A 12,856-nucleotide genomic window follows, 5' to 3' on the forward strand; every position below is an offset into this window, starting at 1 on the left:
TAATGACTTCTTGTTTTAAATGTCATGAATTCATTCTAATATCTTCCAAGGTGACCGATGCATCTTTTTTTAGAATCATAAATTCATGGACATAAACATACCCCACTGTACATCCCTCTTAAACATGTTCAAGTTACCACACAAAAACAAAACAAGTCCCTCCTCTTCCCAGCCAATCTGCTCCAGTGTCATCTACTAACTCTATTTCCTAACCTCTCACTTACTGTCGAACCCTCTATAACTGGAGGGTTAAAGTTATAGCCTCCCACCACCCAAACATAACGGTTCTTGCAAAGGTCACTCCTGTTCCAGTTCAGTCGCTCAGTCGTGTCCAACTCTCTGCAACCCCATGAATCACAGCACGCCAGGCCTCCCTGTCTATCACCAACTCCTGGAGTTCACTCAGATTCATGTCTATTGAGTCAGTGATGCCATCCAGCCATCTCATCCTCTGTCGTCCCCTTCTCCTCCTGCCCCCAATCCCTCCCAGCATCAGAGTCGTTTCCAATGAGTCAACTCTTCCCATGAGGTGGCCAAAGTATTGGAGTTTCAGCTTTAGCATCATTCCTTCCAAAGAAATCCCAGGGCTAATCTCCTTCAGAATGGACTGGTTGGATCTCCTTGCAGTCCAAGGGACTCTCAACAGTCTTCTCCAACACCACAGTTCAAAAGTATCAATTCTTCGGCGCTCAGCCTTCTTCACAGTCCAACTCTCACATCCATACATGACTACTGGAAAAACCATAGCCTTGACTAGATGGACCTTAGTCGGCAAAGTAATGTCTCTGCTTTTGAATATGCTATCTAGGTTGGTCATAACTTTCCTTCCATGGAGTAAGCATTTTTTAATTTCATGGCTGCAATCACCATCTGCAGTGATTTTGGAGCCCCCCAAAATAAAGTCTGACACTGTTTCCACTGTTTCCCCATCTATTTCCTATAAGGGATGGGACCGGATGACATGATCTTCGTTTTCTGAATGTTGAGCTTTAAGCCAACTTTTTCACTCTCCACTTTCACTTTCATCAAGAGGCTTTTTAGTTCCTCTTCACTTTCACTAGTCACATCCATTTTGCTAAAACCAAGGTGGACTTCTGAGGCTTCATCTCATTCAACTAGTGTGGACCACTTCTTCCTTGAAGCACTCTTCCCCATGCTCCCATGATACTGTGATGTCCTGGTTTTTCCCCCTACCTCTCTGGTTACTCCTCTGTTGGTTTTTCAAGCTTATTCTTCTTACTCAGCCATGACATGTTGGCAGTTCTAAGGCTCAATCTTGGAACACTGTCTTCTTCACTATACTCCCTACCAACAAGATCCCATTCACACCCAGGATTTCACTCCCCACTTACACAAAGATGTCTCACAACAAATCTATATTGTTACCTTTCCTCTCTCCCTCTGAACTCAAATTTTATATTCAACTGACTACATGACAGCTTTCTAAAGGTCTAAGACTGTTTCTACCTACCACATACAGACATAAAGTCAATACTCAGTCATCAAAAAGAATGAAATAAGCCATTTGCAGCACCATGGATGGACCTAGAGATTATTATACTAAGTGAAATAAGCCAGGCAGAAGAAGACAACTATCAGATATCACTCATATGTAGAATCTAATTTTTTTAAAATGATACATATGAACATATTTACAAAATAGAAACAGTCTCACAAATTTCAAAAACAAACTTATGGTTACCAAACAGGAAACATACATTAGGAGCTTGGGATTAACATAAACACACTATATATAAAATAAATAACCAACAAGGATCTACTATATAGTACAAGGAACTCTATTCAGTATTCAATAATAACCTATATTAAAGAATCTGAAAAAGAATGGATATGTGTATATCTGTAACTGAAGCCAGAGAAGGCATTGGCACGCCACTCCAGTACTCTTGCCTGGAAAATCACATGGGTGGAGGAGCCTGGTAGGCTGCAGTCCATGGGGTCGCTAAGAGTCGGGAACAACTGAGCAACTACCCTTTCACTTTTCACTTTCATGCATTGGAGAAGGAAATGGCAACCCACTCCAGTGTTCTTGCCTGGAGAATCCCAGGGACAGAGGTGCCTAGTGGGCTGCCATCTATGGGATCACACAGAGTTGGACAAGACTGAAGCGACTTAGCAGCAGCAACAGCATAACTGAAGCACTTTGCCGTACACCTGAAACTAACAATATTGTAAATCAACTATATTCCAATAAAATTAAAAACAAAACTAAAGTCAGGATCCATGAAAAAAAAAAAATCATCCTCTTCCAGTAAATGCCACCATTCTTCAACCAGATGCACAAACTATTCTCATCTCTGAAAACTCCACTTATTTATCTCAGCCTCATACCTATCTATCATCAAGTCCTGTTGATTTATCTTCTAACTGCCTTTCAATTATGACTCCTTTCACTTTAACACTACAAACCCAGTTCAAACTACTGATACCTCTCACCAAGGCCACTGCAAGGGCCTACTGATAACATTGGTCTGATCAACTGTGTCCTTTCTCCAAATATCTTCTGCGTTGCAGCCAGTGTAGAGGTGATCATGCCAAGCCTTTCAGTGGTTTCCCACGGCTTTTACACAGACTCCTAACATGGCCTACACTCTGCGTAACTTGCCTATTTTCTTCTTCATGTCTTCATTGAAAATGTGCTCCCCTAGAGAGCAACCATTTAGTCTGTTGTCTATGTGTTTTTTTGTTTTTTTTAATGTGAAAGAACTTTGCACATGCTGCTTCCTTGGTCTGAAATGCTCTTTCTTCAATTTAACTCCTCCTTCACACACACATCACTTGCTAAAGGGAACCTTCCCCTGACCTTCCTGACCAGATCAGATCCCATTACCACAGGCAGTCATAGCCTCTTTACACAATCTTTGTAGACTTGTCGTATCTGTAATTTTACATTTCTTTATATGATTTTTTGGTTTATGCTAATATTCTCTATCAGGTAAATTTCATGGGAACAGAAACTATGATTGCTTTGTATTCCGAGCGCTTGTCATGTTAGATGTCAAGTTAGTATAAGTTGGATGAATGAACAAGTGAAAACAAATGGATAAATATCCAAGTTTGTTGAAATTAATATGTGTTGTCCTTTTCTAGAAGGCTTATGTTTGCTCTCACTGAATGCACTTTATATAAATATTTTATGTACACAGAACAGTGTCTATTCATTGATAAGAATGTTATTATATTAATATTATAAATATGTTATTATCATAAAGGTTAGTTGTTGTTATCACTGAATTCATTCCTTGTGGCAGAAACTATTTTCTGGTTACTTCTGAATCTATTCCTGAACATCCTGTCCCTTACCTAACTCCATTATAAAACTAGACAAAATCAAATTCATAACTTGTTTCCCTTATAATTATCGCCATGAGACACAGTTCTGGTTAGTGAAATATAAGTGAAGCTTTCTGGGAAGCTTCCAAAAAGGTATGGACTTCCTGAAAAACAGAAGTCTTTGCATTCCTTTTCCCCTTTTTCCTCATGCAAATATCAACGTGATATCTAGATTCACAGTAACTATCTTGCAGCTATCAGAAGACAACCCAACTGCAGAGCCACTAAAGCACCAGAAGGCGCCACCTGCTTCAGGCCTGCTTGCTCAATGAGAAAAGTAAAACCTATTTTCTTTTCTATTACTTGTCTAGAAAAATACTCCTGATATTCTGCTAACTAGATTTTCTTCCAGACAAATTACCTTACATGGACCAAGATATTTTTTCTCTGTCTTTTTATTTTCCTTTCTTTATATCTTTCTTCTCCTAATAAAATTTCTCTGTCAGTCTCCCTAATAATGTAACCAAAATAAAATATCTAGTATATTTTTCTTAGGAAACAGAAAATTAACTATAATTTTTAAAACTAAAGGAAGATTTTTTAAATTTCTTAAAAGTGAAAGATAGTCATGTCCGACTCTTTGTGACCCCATGGACTTTGTGACCCCATGGAATTCCCTAGGCCAGAATACTGGAGTGGGTAGCCTATCCCGTCTCCGGGGGATCTTCCCGACCTAGGAATTGAACCGAGGTCTCCTGCACTGCAGGCGGATTCTTTACCAACTGAGCTATCAGGAAGGCCTAGTTAATTTACAAATATATGGAAATCAAAATAACATCTGTCTGGTGATATGGCATAAAACATAATTTAAGCTGCTTTGCTTTTGCTCATTCTTAGATATAAAACCAAATTTTAAAGTATTCTAATGTCTATTCAAATACATGAACATTAGCATGTGATATATTCTGATGTGTTCAAGGGTCAAATATTAAATAAGCAGGAAAATAAATCAGATACTCTATAGACATACTTTGACTATGTGCTATAGACTATATTTGTTTTTTTCCTAAAAATTAAGTGTAGAAATATAAATAATACTTTAAGAACTCATAAATCTGAATAAGTAGATTAAACTATGAATTTTAACACATGGGACCAGGATATTTCACCTATATTCCAAATATGGCATATAATTTAGGTTTATATGTTGAGGGTAAGTCTTAGCCTCATGTTATGTCCTTAGAGCAAAGAGGAATATGAATTAAATTATCTGGGGCCAGTGCCTTTTCCAGTCTGTTCTCAGTTCCCCATCTATAAAACAAGGAAGGTAGACCACCAATAAAACATGGATAGCAGACTTCTCTACAGAGCCTAGAAACCAAGTCTCCAAGCTCTCTACCTCTGATTGATCTTCTACACATGATTTCCTTTAAAGAAAGAGCTCAGTAACTAAAAATAACTTGGAAACTATTGGACAAAATGATCTCCTAGGTCTCTTCTGATATTAGTTTCATGATGAAGTGATTTCTTTAAACTCCTAAATTCTAAATAGCAAAATCCTATACAGCAAATCTGTTCAATTAAATATGTACATAAGAAAATTCATGTGACAATGTGGTCTTGATTAATTGTCAGAAATACATTCAAATAGAATTTGTGTTTTTACCTTGTGAAAATGCCATCCACAATTCCAATCGTTGCTTCCTCTGCAGGTACATAGGAGCCAATCTGAGCCATGACAGTAATCAGTGCAACCTGTTTTATATATGAGCTTTTTCCACCCATGTTTGGTCCAGTAATTATCATTACTCTCTCCGAGTCCCCCTAGAAAATTAAAAGGCAATTTCACTTATTGTACCAGAGGGGCTTCTATATAATAGCTATAATTTATTCCATAAATGGGAATGTATTAGGCAAAGATTATGCTGTGGTATTTAAATGTCACCCATTAAGCATCACAAAGGGAAAGAAGCTCTCTGTCTTCAGTTTGAACTGTGATATTACAGAACAGTGAATTCTCAGCAGTGCACAAGGTTGTTTCGGAGTATAAAAAAGGAAATAACAAGAATCAACCTAGATGAGATAACCCCTATGGTTTTCTCTTTAAATAATCATTAATCTGCTTATGAGTGTCTTTTATATTACTTACATTTAAAATCTATCAATTTCCATATGTTCATCTTGAAAATTACAGGTATTATACATCTAACTGCAGAAGGCCTAGTCTGAATTGGTAGCACATGATATTTTCAGTTATAGATTTTAATATAGATAGTAAAGAGATTGATAATACCAAATTCTAGGTATCAATTTTATCAGCATTTAATTACTCACTGACATTTCACCAGAGTAAGTGAAAAAGGCAGAAAAGCTACAATAATTGCTGTGATTAAATTTCTAGAACTTACCTGTATTAAACAATTCTAGTACTTGCCAAGTATATCCTAAGAGAAACCATCCAAATGCAGTCCTCTACAGAGGAGTCAGCCTTAGGCATCCACGTGCTTTACTATGTGAACACAACGCCCTTGGCAATACCTGCCTGGTCAAGAGTAGCCAATCCATTAACTGACCAACAGCCTAAGAGAAGACATAAACGTCTTCTGAAACTAGGCTCATCAAATCATCTCTTGGGAATTGAAATTGAGAACCATGGAGTGCCTGCGTGCATGCTCAGTCACTTCAGTCATGGCTGACTCTTTGAGCCTCTGTGGACTGTATATAGCCCACAAGACTCCTCTGTTCATAGGATTTTCCAGGCAAGAATACTGGAGTGGGTTGCTATGCCCTCCTCCGGGGATCTTCCTGATGCACGGATGGAGTTCGTGTTTCCTGTGGCTCCTGCATTGCAGATTCTTTACCACTGAGCCAGTGGAGAAGCCCCAAGAACCATGGGGAGGATCAATCTATTGATAACCAGAGGAGAGGTTGATAAGAAAGGCAGAATGAAGCTACAAGGCACTGGGGACCGTAAATGAGAAGTTATGAGGAACCAAAAGGTATGACAGGGGTAAAAAGAATAATTAGCAATGATTAGGAAACAAAAAATAGAGAAGAGCCAAGAGGAGGTGAGATGCCTCATGCAAATAATGGGGGTATCAGATTAAAGCATTATAAAGCCTTACAACTGAGGGGATAAAAAGTAAACCTATTCCATCTCTAAGTTAAAAAAGTGAAGTGTTAGTCTCTCAGTTGTCTGACTCTTTGCAACCCCATGGACTGTAGCCCCCCCAGTCTCCTCTGTTCATGGAATTCTCCAGGCAAGAATATTGTAGTGGGTTGCCAACCCTTTCTCCAGGAGCTCTATCCAACCCAGGGATCGAACCCACAGTCTTCCACATTGCAGGCAGATTCTTTACTGTCTGAGCCACCAGGGAAGCCCTGAATGATAAAACTTATGATCAAAAATCTTTTAATTTTTCTACAGGTGTTAAAAAATAATTACCCTATTATAAACAAACATTTGGCATATGAAATGCTTTGAAAATTCAGATTAAATGAGCAGGGTTCTTTTAAAAAATTTATTAAAATAATGTAATAAATAGAAAACAATCCAGTATATATTAAAGATTTTATATCTGTAATTAAAAATCCTTCAACAAGAAAAACCCAAACTGAGATAACTTTCCCAATAAGGACAGGAAAGCCTGGCGTGCTGCAGTCCATGGGGTCAGAAAGAGTTGGACACGATTGAACGACTGAAAAAGAAAATCGAAAAAAATAGTATCAATCTTACAAAAACCATTCTAGAGAATAGAACAATAGGGAACTCTTCACAAATCATTTCTGAAAGCCACCATGATCTTGACATCAAAACCTGACAAGAGCATTACAAGAAAGAAAACTTACAGGTCAACTTCATCCACAAACACAAACACAAGACTCCTCAATAGAATATTAATAATACAATCCAAAGATATATAAACCATTTAGAATTTTTGAAGAAAATAAGATTGGTTTAATATTCAAAAGGCAGTTAATGTAATTCACCACATTAACAAAATAAAGAAATTAAACAGCCATCCATTTTTTTAAATGTAGGAAAAGGAAATAAAAGATATAAGGATTAGAAAGAGAATAATGAAACTGTCATTACTCCTATATGTCATTACTATGTTACCAGAAAATCTAAAGTGATCTATGAAAATTATTAGAATCTACAAATGAATTGAGCAAACGCTTTAGGTACAAGTTCAGTTTTCAAATGTCAACATTATTTCTACATTTTATCAACAAGTAACTGGAAATTTTTTAAATGATCTAATTTACCACAGTATCAAAAGAAATCAAATATCTAGGAATAAACCTAATGCAATGAACAAGATTTCTACAGAGAAAACTATAAAATATTATTGAAAGAAATTGAAAAAGGTAAACAGTAAAAAAAAAAAGGTTTCTTTTAAAACAAATTTATAAAAGCTTTTGAAGGCTTGATGCTTTTGAACTGTGATGTTGGAGAAGACTCTTGAGAGTCCTTGGACTGCGAGGAGATCAAACCAGTCAATTCTAAAGGAAATCAGCCCTGAATATTCACTGGAAGGACTGATGCTAAAGCTGAAGCTCCAACACTCTGGCTACCTGATGCAAAGAACCAATTCATTGGAAAAGACTCTGATGCTGGGAAAGACTGAAGGTAAAAGGAGAAGAGGACGGCAGAGGATAAGATGGGTTAGACAGCATCATCGAATCAATGAACACGAACTTGAGCCAACTCCGGGAGATAGTGGAGGACAGGGGAGCCTGGCATGCTGCAGTCCATGGGGTCACAAAGAGATGGACATGACTTAGCAACAAAACAACAATAACAACATTGATCAAAAGATGTCATTAAGAGAATAAAAAATTACAGAATATATGATATACTACTATATATTTCCCAAAGACTTGGATGTAGTGTACATAATGAACGTCCACAAATCAAAAGAAAGACAAACTTCAAGAAACATGGTAGAGAAAAAAAAATTTAAGTGACAACAGAAAAAACCACCAATGACCAGTAAGATGACAGTCTACTTTAAATCATTAACACAAACCAAATCAGGGAGACAACATTACTTCACTAAATGGCTACAGTTAAAACTAAAAACTGTCAGTATTCAGCTCTGGCAAAGATGGAGGACAACTAGAATTTTTATATACTGTTATTAGGGGAGTAAATTGTATACTATTTTGGAAAACCGCTTGGGAGAGTCTACTAAAGCTGAAAGTAGACATATCTGAATAATTCTGCTCCCAGGTACATGTCCAACAGAAGCGTACATGATGTACATTAAAAAAAAAACATGTAAAAGAATGTTCACAGCAATACTTTCGTAATAGTACCAAATTGGAAGTAACTCAAATGTTTACCAACAGAACAGGAAAGTTATACATTTATACAATGAAATTCTCTATGACAATGTAAATATGCAATATGGAAAAAAAAAGGATGAGTCACATAAAACCAATGTTTAATCAAAGAATCCAGACACAAAGAATACATATTGTATGTTTCTATTATATAAAGCTCAAAAACGAGAACAAAAATAGCCAAATTATTATTCTTTGGTAAAAGAAATTAGGAGAGTGGTTACCCTCTAGAAGGGAAGGAGTTATTGGGAGGCCCTCCCTTTCTCTACAAGTGGAGATTTTAGAATATGTTCCTTCCCGTACTATTCTTCCATTTCTTGACCTGGTTTTGGATACTTATGTGGGTACACTTTGTGAAAATTCATTAAGCTGTACACTTACGATTTGTACCTAACTCTGTATGTTATGTTTCAATAAAGGTTATCTTCAAAAGGAAATGAATACATTCTCACAAATTAACCTACATGCAATACAACTGTAGAAGTTAATTCTGAAATTTCTTTGATAGAGTTAAGTCAATTCAACTTTGAAGAATGAGCTGGGAGAGGAGACTTTGCAAAGCTATAGTAATTAAAAGTGCAGCACTGCTTTAGGAACAGGTAAACCGAGAAGTAACAGCAAGCCTGGACACAAACCTATATTGGCACGTGATATATGTGAGAGTTAGGATCACAAATAAGCAGAAAAGATGCCACGCTCAATAAACAATGGTGGGGTAACTGGGTACTCATATAATAAAAGTCAGGCTTGAATCTCACACAGCCTCTAAATCAATCCAGATGGATGAAAGAAAAAATATGAAAAACAAGCAATCTTTTAGAAGAAAACATGGAAGAACAAGTTAATGACATGAAGATAGGGAATAATTTACTGTCAAGATAGAATAAGCAATATAAAAATATAAATCATACAGGAAAAGACTAATTTATTTGATTAAATTTTTAAAACCTCTGTTATTAAAAGCAGTCACCAAACACAAAATGAAAAGGCATATAACAAAGAAGCAGTGCTCCTACTTATTAGGACCATCAAAACAATGGAAAAATAGGCAAAGGACATAAATATATTATATACACAAAGGCCAAAAAGCATTTATCAGAGAAAGGAAAATGAAATCAGCAGCATTTTCAAGGGACCTACACACTATTCCTCATAGTCATATAAGGAAAAAAAAAAAAAGAAATATCAATGGTCAAAATTTCTGAAGGAACAATTTTTAAGAAATAACTTTTTACATTCATCATACTATCAAAAAGTTTAAAAGTCTGCTTACATAGCATGTTGGCAAGAACGTGGACAGCAATTTGGAAATGTTTACTGAAGCTAAAGAGCCCATACACTGGTCTACATGACACAGTGATTCCCCTTTTAGAAATCTAGGAAAGTACACAAGCACTCAAAAAGACATTTATAAAGCTGTTCAGTGTAATACTGTTTGTATTCATAATAGACAAAAAAATGGAAAAAATCTAATTGTCTATCATTAGGAAAATGAATTGATCTACTTTGTATAATAAACAATTATTTACAATGTAGAATACAATAAGAAACTTTCACTGGGGTATATCTATGTACAGTTGAAGTATATACAAAAATAATTATATCATATTAAGATACATCTATATCAAATAAAAGAATAAAAACCATCCATTATGATAATAAATAACACCAGGATAATAGTGAGGATAGGAGGTGAAGAGGGAGGAAAAGAGATGGCAGTTAATTACATATGACCTTAGCTATATGTGTAATCTTTTACTCACTTCAAAAAAACCTAAATTTTTACAAAATGTCTATCTTTATGATATTTGAGTGAAGGGTAAATGAGTATCTATTACATAGGTTTCTGTACCTTCTCCTTTGTTTGAAATATCAGGTAGTTAAAAGTTATTTAAGTGAATTACCTTAAGATTTAATTATTTATTCATGGATAATCATGAACAAGGAGAAGGCAATGGCACCCCACTCCAGTACTCTTGCCTAGAAAATCCCATGGGCGGAGGAGCCTGGTGGGCTGCAGTCCATGGGGTCACAAAGAGTCAGACACGAACTGAGCAACTTCACTTTCAGTTTTCACTTTCATGCATTGGAGAAGGAAATGACAACCTACTCCAGCGTTCTTGCCTAGAGAATCCCAGGGACGGGGGAGCCTGGCGGGCTGCCGTCTATGGGGTCGCACAGAGTTAGTTGAACATGACTGAAGCGACTTAGCAGTAGCAGCAGTCATGAATAGTCAAGTAACTCTTTACACAGAAACTAGTATAACTTAGGAAAAATTCACAAGTTTCAAACAACATTTTGTTTTTTGGACTTCTTAGTGTATTACACAAAAAACAAGTATTACAGAAAAGCACATAATGGAAAATGAAATAATACAGCACAAAGCAGATAGCCCACAGAAGGGTTACTCCTGCCATGCTAAAGGCCCCCATGAAGGCCTGGTTTATGGAGCTGCCTGAAGCGGAACTACCCAACTCGATGAGCACAAGAGGGTAACCAAGGAAATGTGGGAGTCAAATTTTTGTTTAAATCAGTAATTTAGGGAAGCTATGAGACAAAGGAAAATGAACACCTTTTATCTGGTAGACACCTTACTCTTTTCAACATCTTAAAAAATAAGTAATTATATTTATTCTTCAATTCTGTTTTTCCTTCCAAACAGAATCAATAATTTGACAGAGTATCTTAAAAAATCTTAATTTAATAACCAAATAATTTAGTAAATAAGATATACAGTGATAAAGCAAAATAAAATAGAAAATAATGTTTGTAATTAGAAGACAGTATCGGTTTCTGGCTTTCATTCAGTTCAGTTCAGTTGTTCAGTCATGTCCAACTCTTTGCGATCCCATGGACTATAGCACGCCAGGCGTCCTTGTCCATCACCAACTCCCAGAGCTCGCTCAAACTCATGTCCATCAAGTCGGTGATCCATCCAACCATCTCATCCTCTGTCGTCCCCTTCTCCTCCCACCTTCAATCTTTCCCAGCATCAGGGTCTTTTCTAATGAGTCAGTTCTTTGCATCTGGCCAAAGTATTGGAGTTCAGCTTCAGCATCAGTCCTTTTAGTGAATATTCAGGACTGATCTCCGTTAAGATGGACTGGTTTGACTCCTCACAGTCCAAGGGACTCTCAAGAGTCTTCTCCAACACCACAGTTCAAAAGCATCAATCCTTCAGTGCTCAGCTTTCCTTATCGTCCAACTCTCACATCCATACATGACTACTGGAAAAATAGCTTTAACTATATGGACCTTTATCAGTAAAGTAATGTCTCTGCTTTTTAATATGCTGTCTAGGTTTGTCAGTATGAAAAGACTTTCATTAACAAGGTACAATCTTATCTTCTCATCTGTAAGAATGAGTAATAGAAATCCTGGCCTTACACAAATTTTGTGAAATTTAACTAAATAAGAAAAAAATTATGTGAAAGTCCTTCAAAATTATAAACACTAATAATTTTTGTAAATCACTGTTTCTGAAAACTAAGCCACATGAAGAAAAAAGCTGCAACACACTCTAGAGTATCTGAAACAGCAAAAATGAACAAAAGGCAACGAAAGTTTTTTTGCCTTAGACTTTTTTTTTTTTTTTTTACAATACTGTATTGGTTTTGCCATATATTGACATGCCTTAGACTTAATGTAAAAGTCAAATGTGAAACTTACTGGAAGAGTTTGATAAGTAAAATAAGCATGTGTATGCATGGGGTCGCAGAGTCAGACATGACTGAGCGACTGAACTGAACTGATGGCACGTACACAAATAGAAATGTTACTTTCTTTTGGATTTAAATTGCATGTAAGTTAGTGAAAAATGGATAAGCAAATCTGGTATTTCCTATTATTTTCAAGAGGAACGACATTTTTCTTCTACACTTAACTACACAGAAACTGCTGTTATTTAGAACCACATCATCAGGTACATGTTCCTTGAATACTTTGTCTCTCCTTCAATACAGGACAGCAAAGCTTTTAATTTTTTATTTCAGAGCCAACTGATACACAGAAATCAATTCTTTGTATTTAGCTTCTCCAAGCCTTTCTTTCCTCACCTGTAACATGTTAGCCACTATAGTAGCTAACATCCTGACAGATGTCTCAAAGGGAACTTCCACTCAGTGACAAGAAATCACAGTCACTGCTAAATAGGAGGAGTGCTCCCCTAGCTCTGGGCCAGCATCCTTGGATTCCTCACTGGATAAACTACAGT

At 36.4% G+C, this 12,856-nt stretch overlaps 1 protein-coding gene across 2 annotated transcripts in view; it reads right to left on the reverse strand.

The window, feature by feature from the left end:
- MSH3 (mutS homolog 3) overlaps positions 1–12,856 on the reverse strand; it is a 191,738-nt gene that overhangs the window by 34,350 nt on the left and 144,532 nt on the right. For both annotated transcript variants that reach the window (XM_018050063.1, XM_018050062.1), the window contains exon 20: positions 4,961–5,118. In XM_018050063.1, coding sequence (XP_017905552.1) covers positions 4,961–5,118 — 158 coding nt within the window. The remainder of the gene's footprint in view (positions 1–4,960; positions 5,119–12,856) is intronic.

This window comes from Capra hircus, chromosome 7 (genome assembly GCF_001704415.2).
Source record: "Capra hircus breed San Clemente chromosome 7, ASM170441v1, whole genome shotgun sequence".
Classification (NCBI taxonomy): Eukaryota; Metazoa; Chordata; class Mammalia; order Artiodactyla; family Bovidae; genus Capra; species Capra hircus.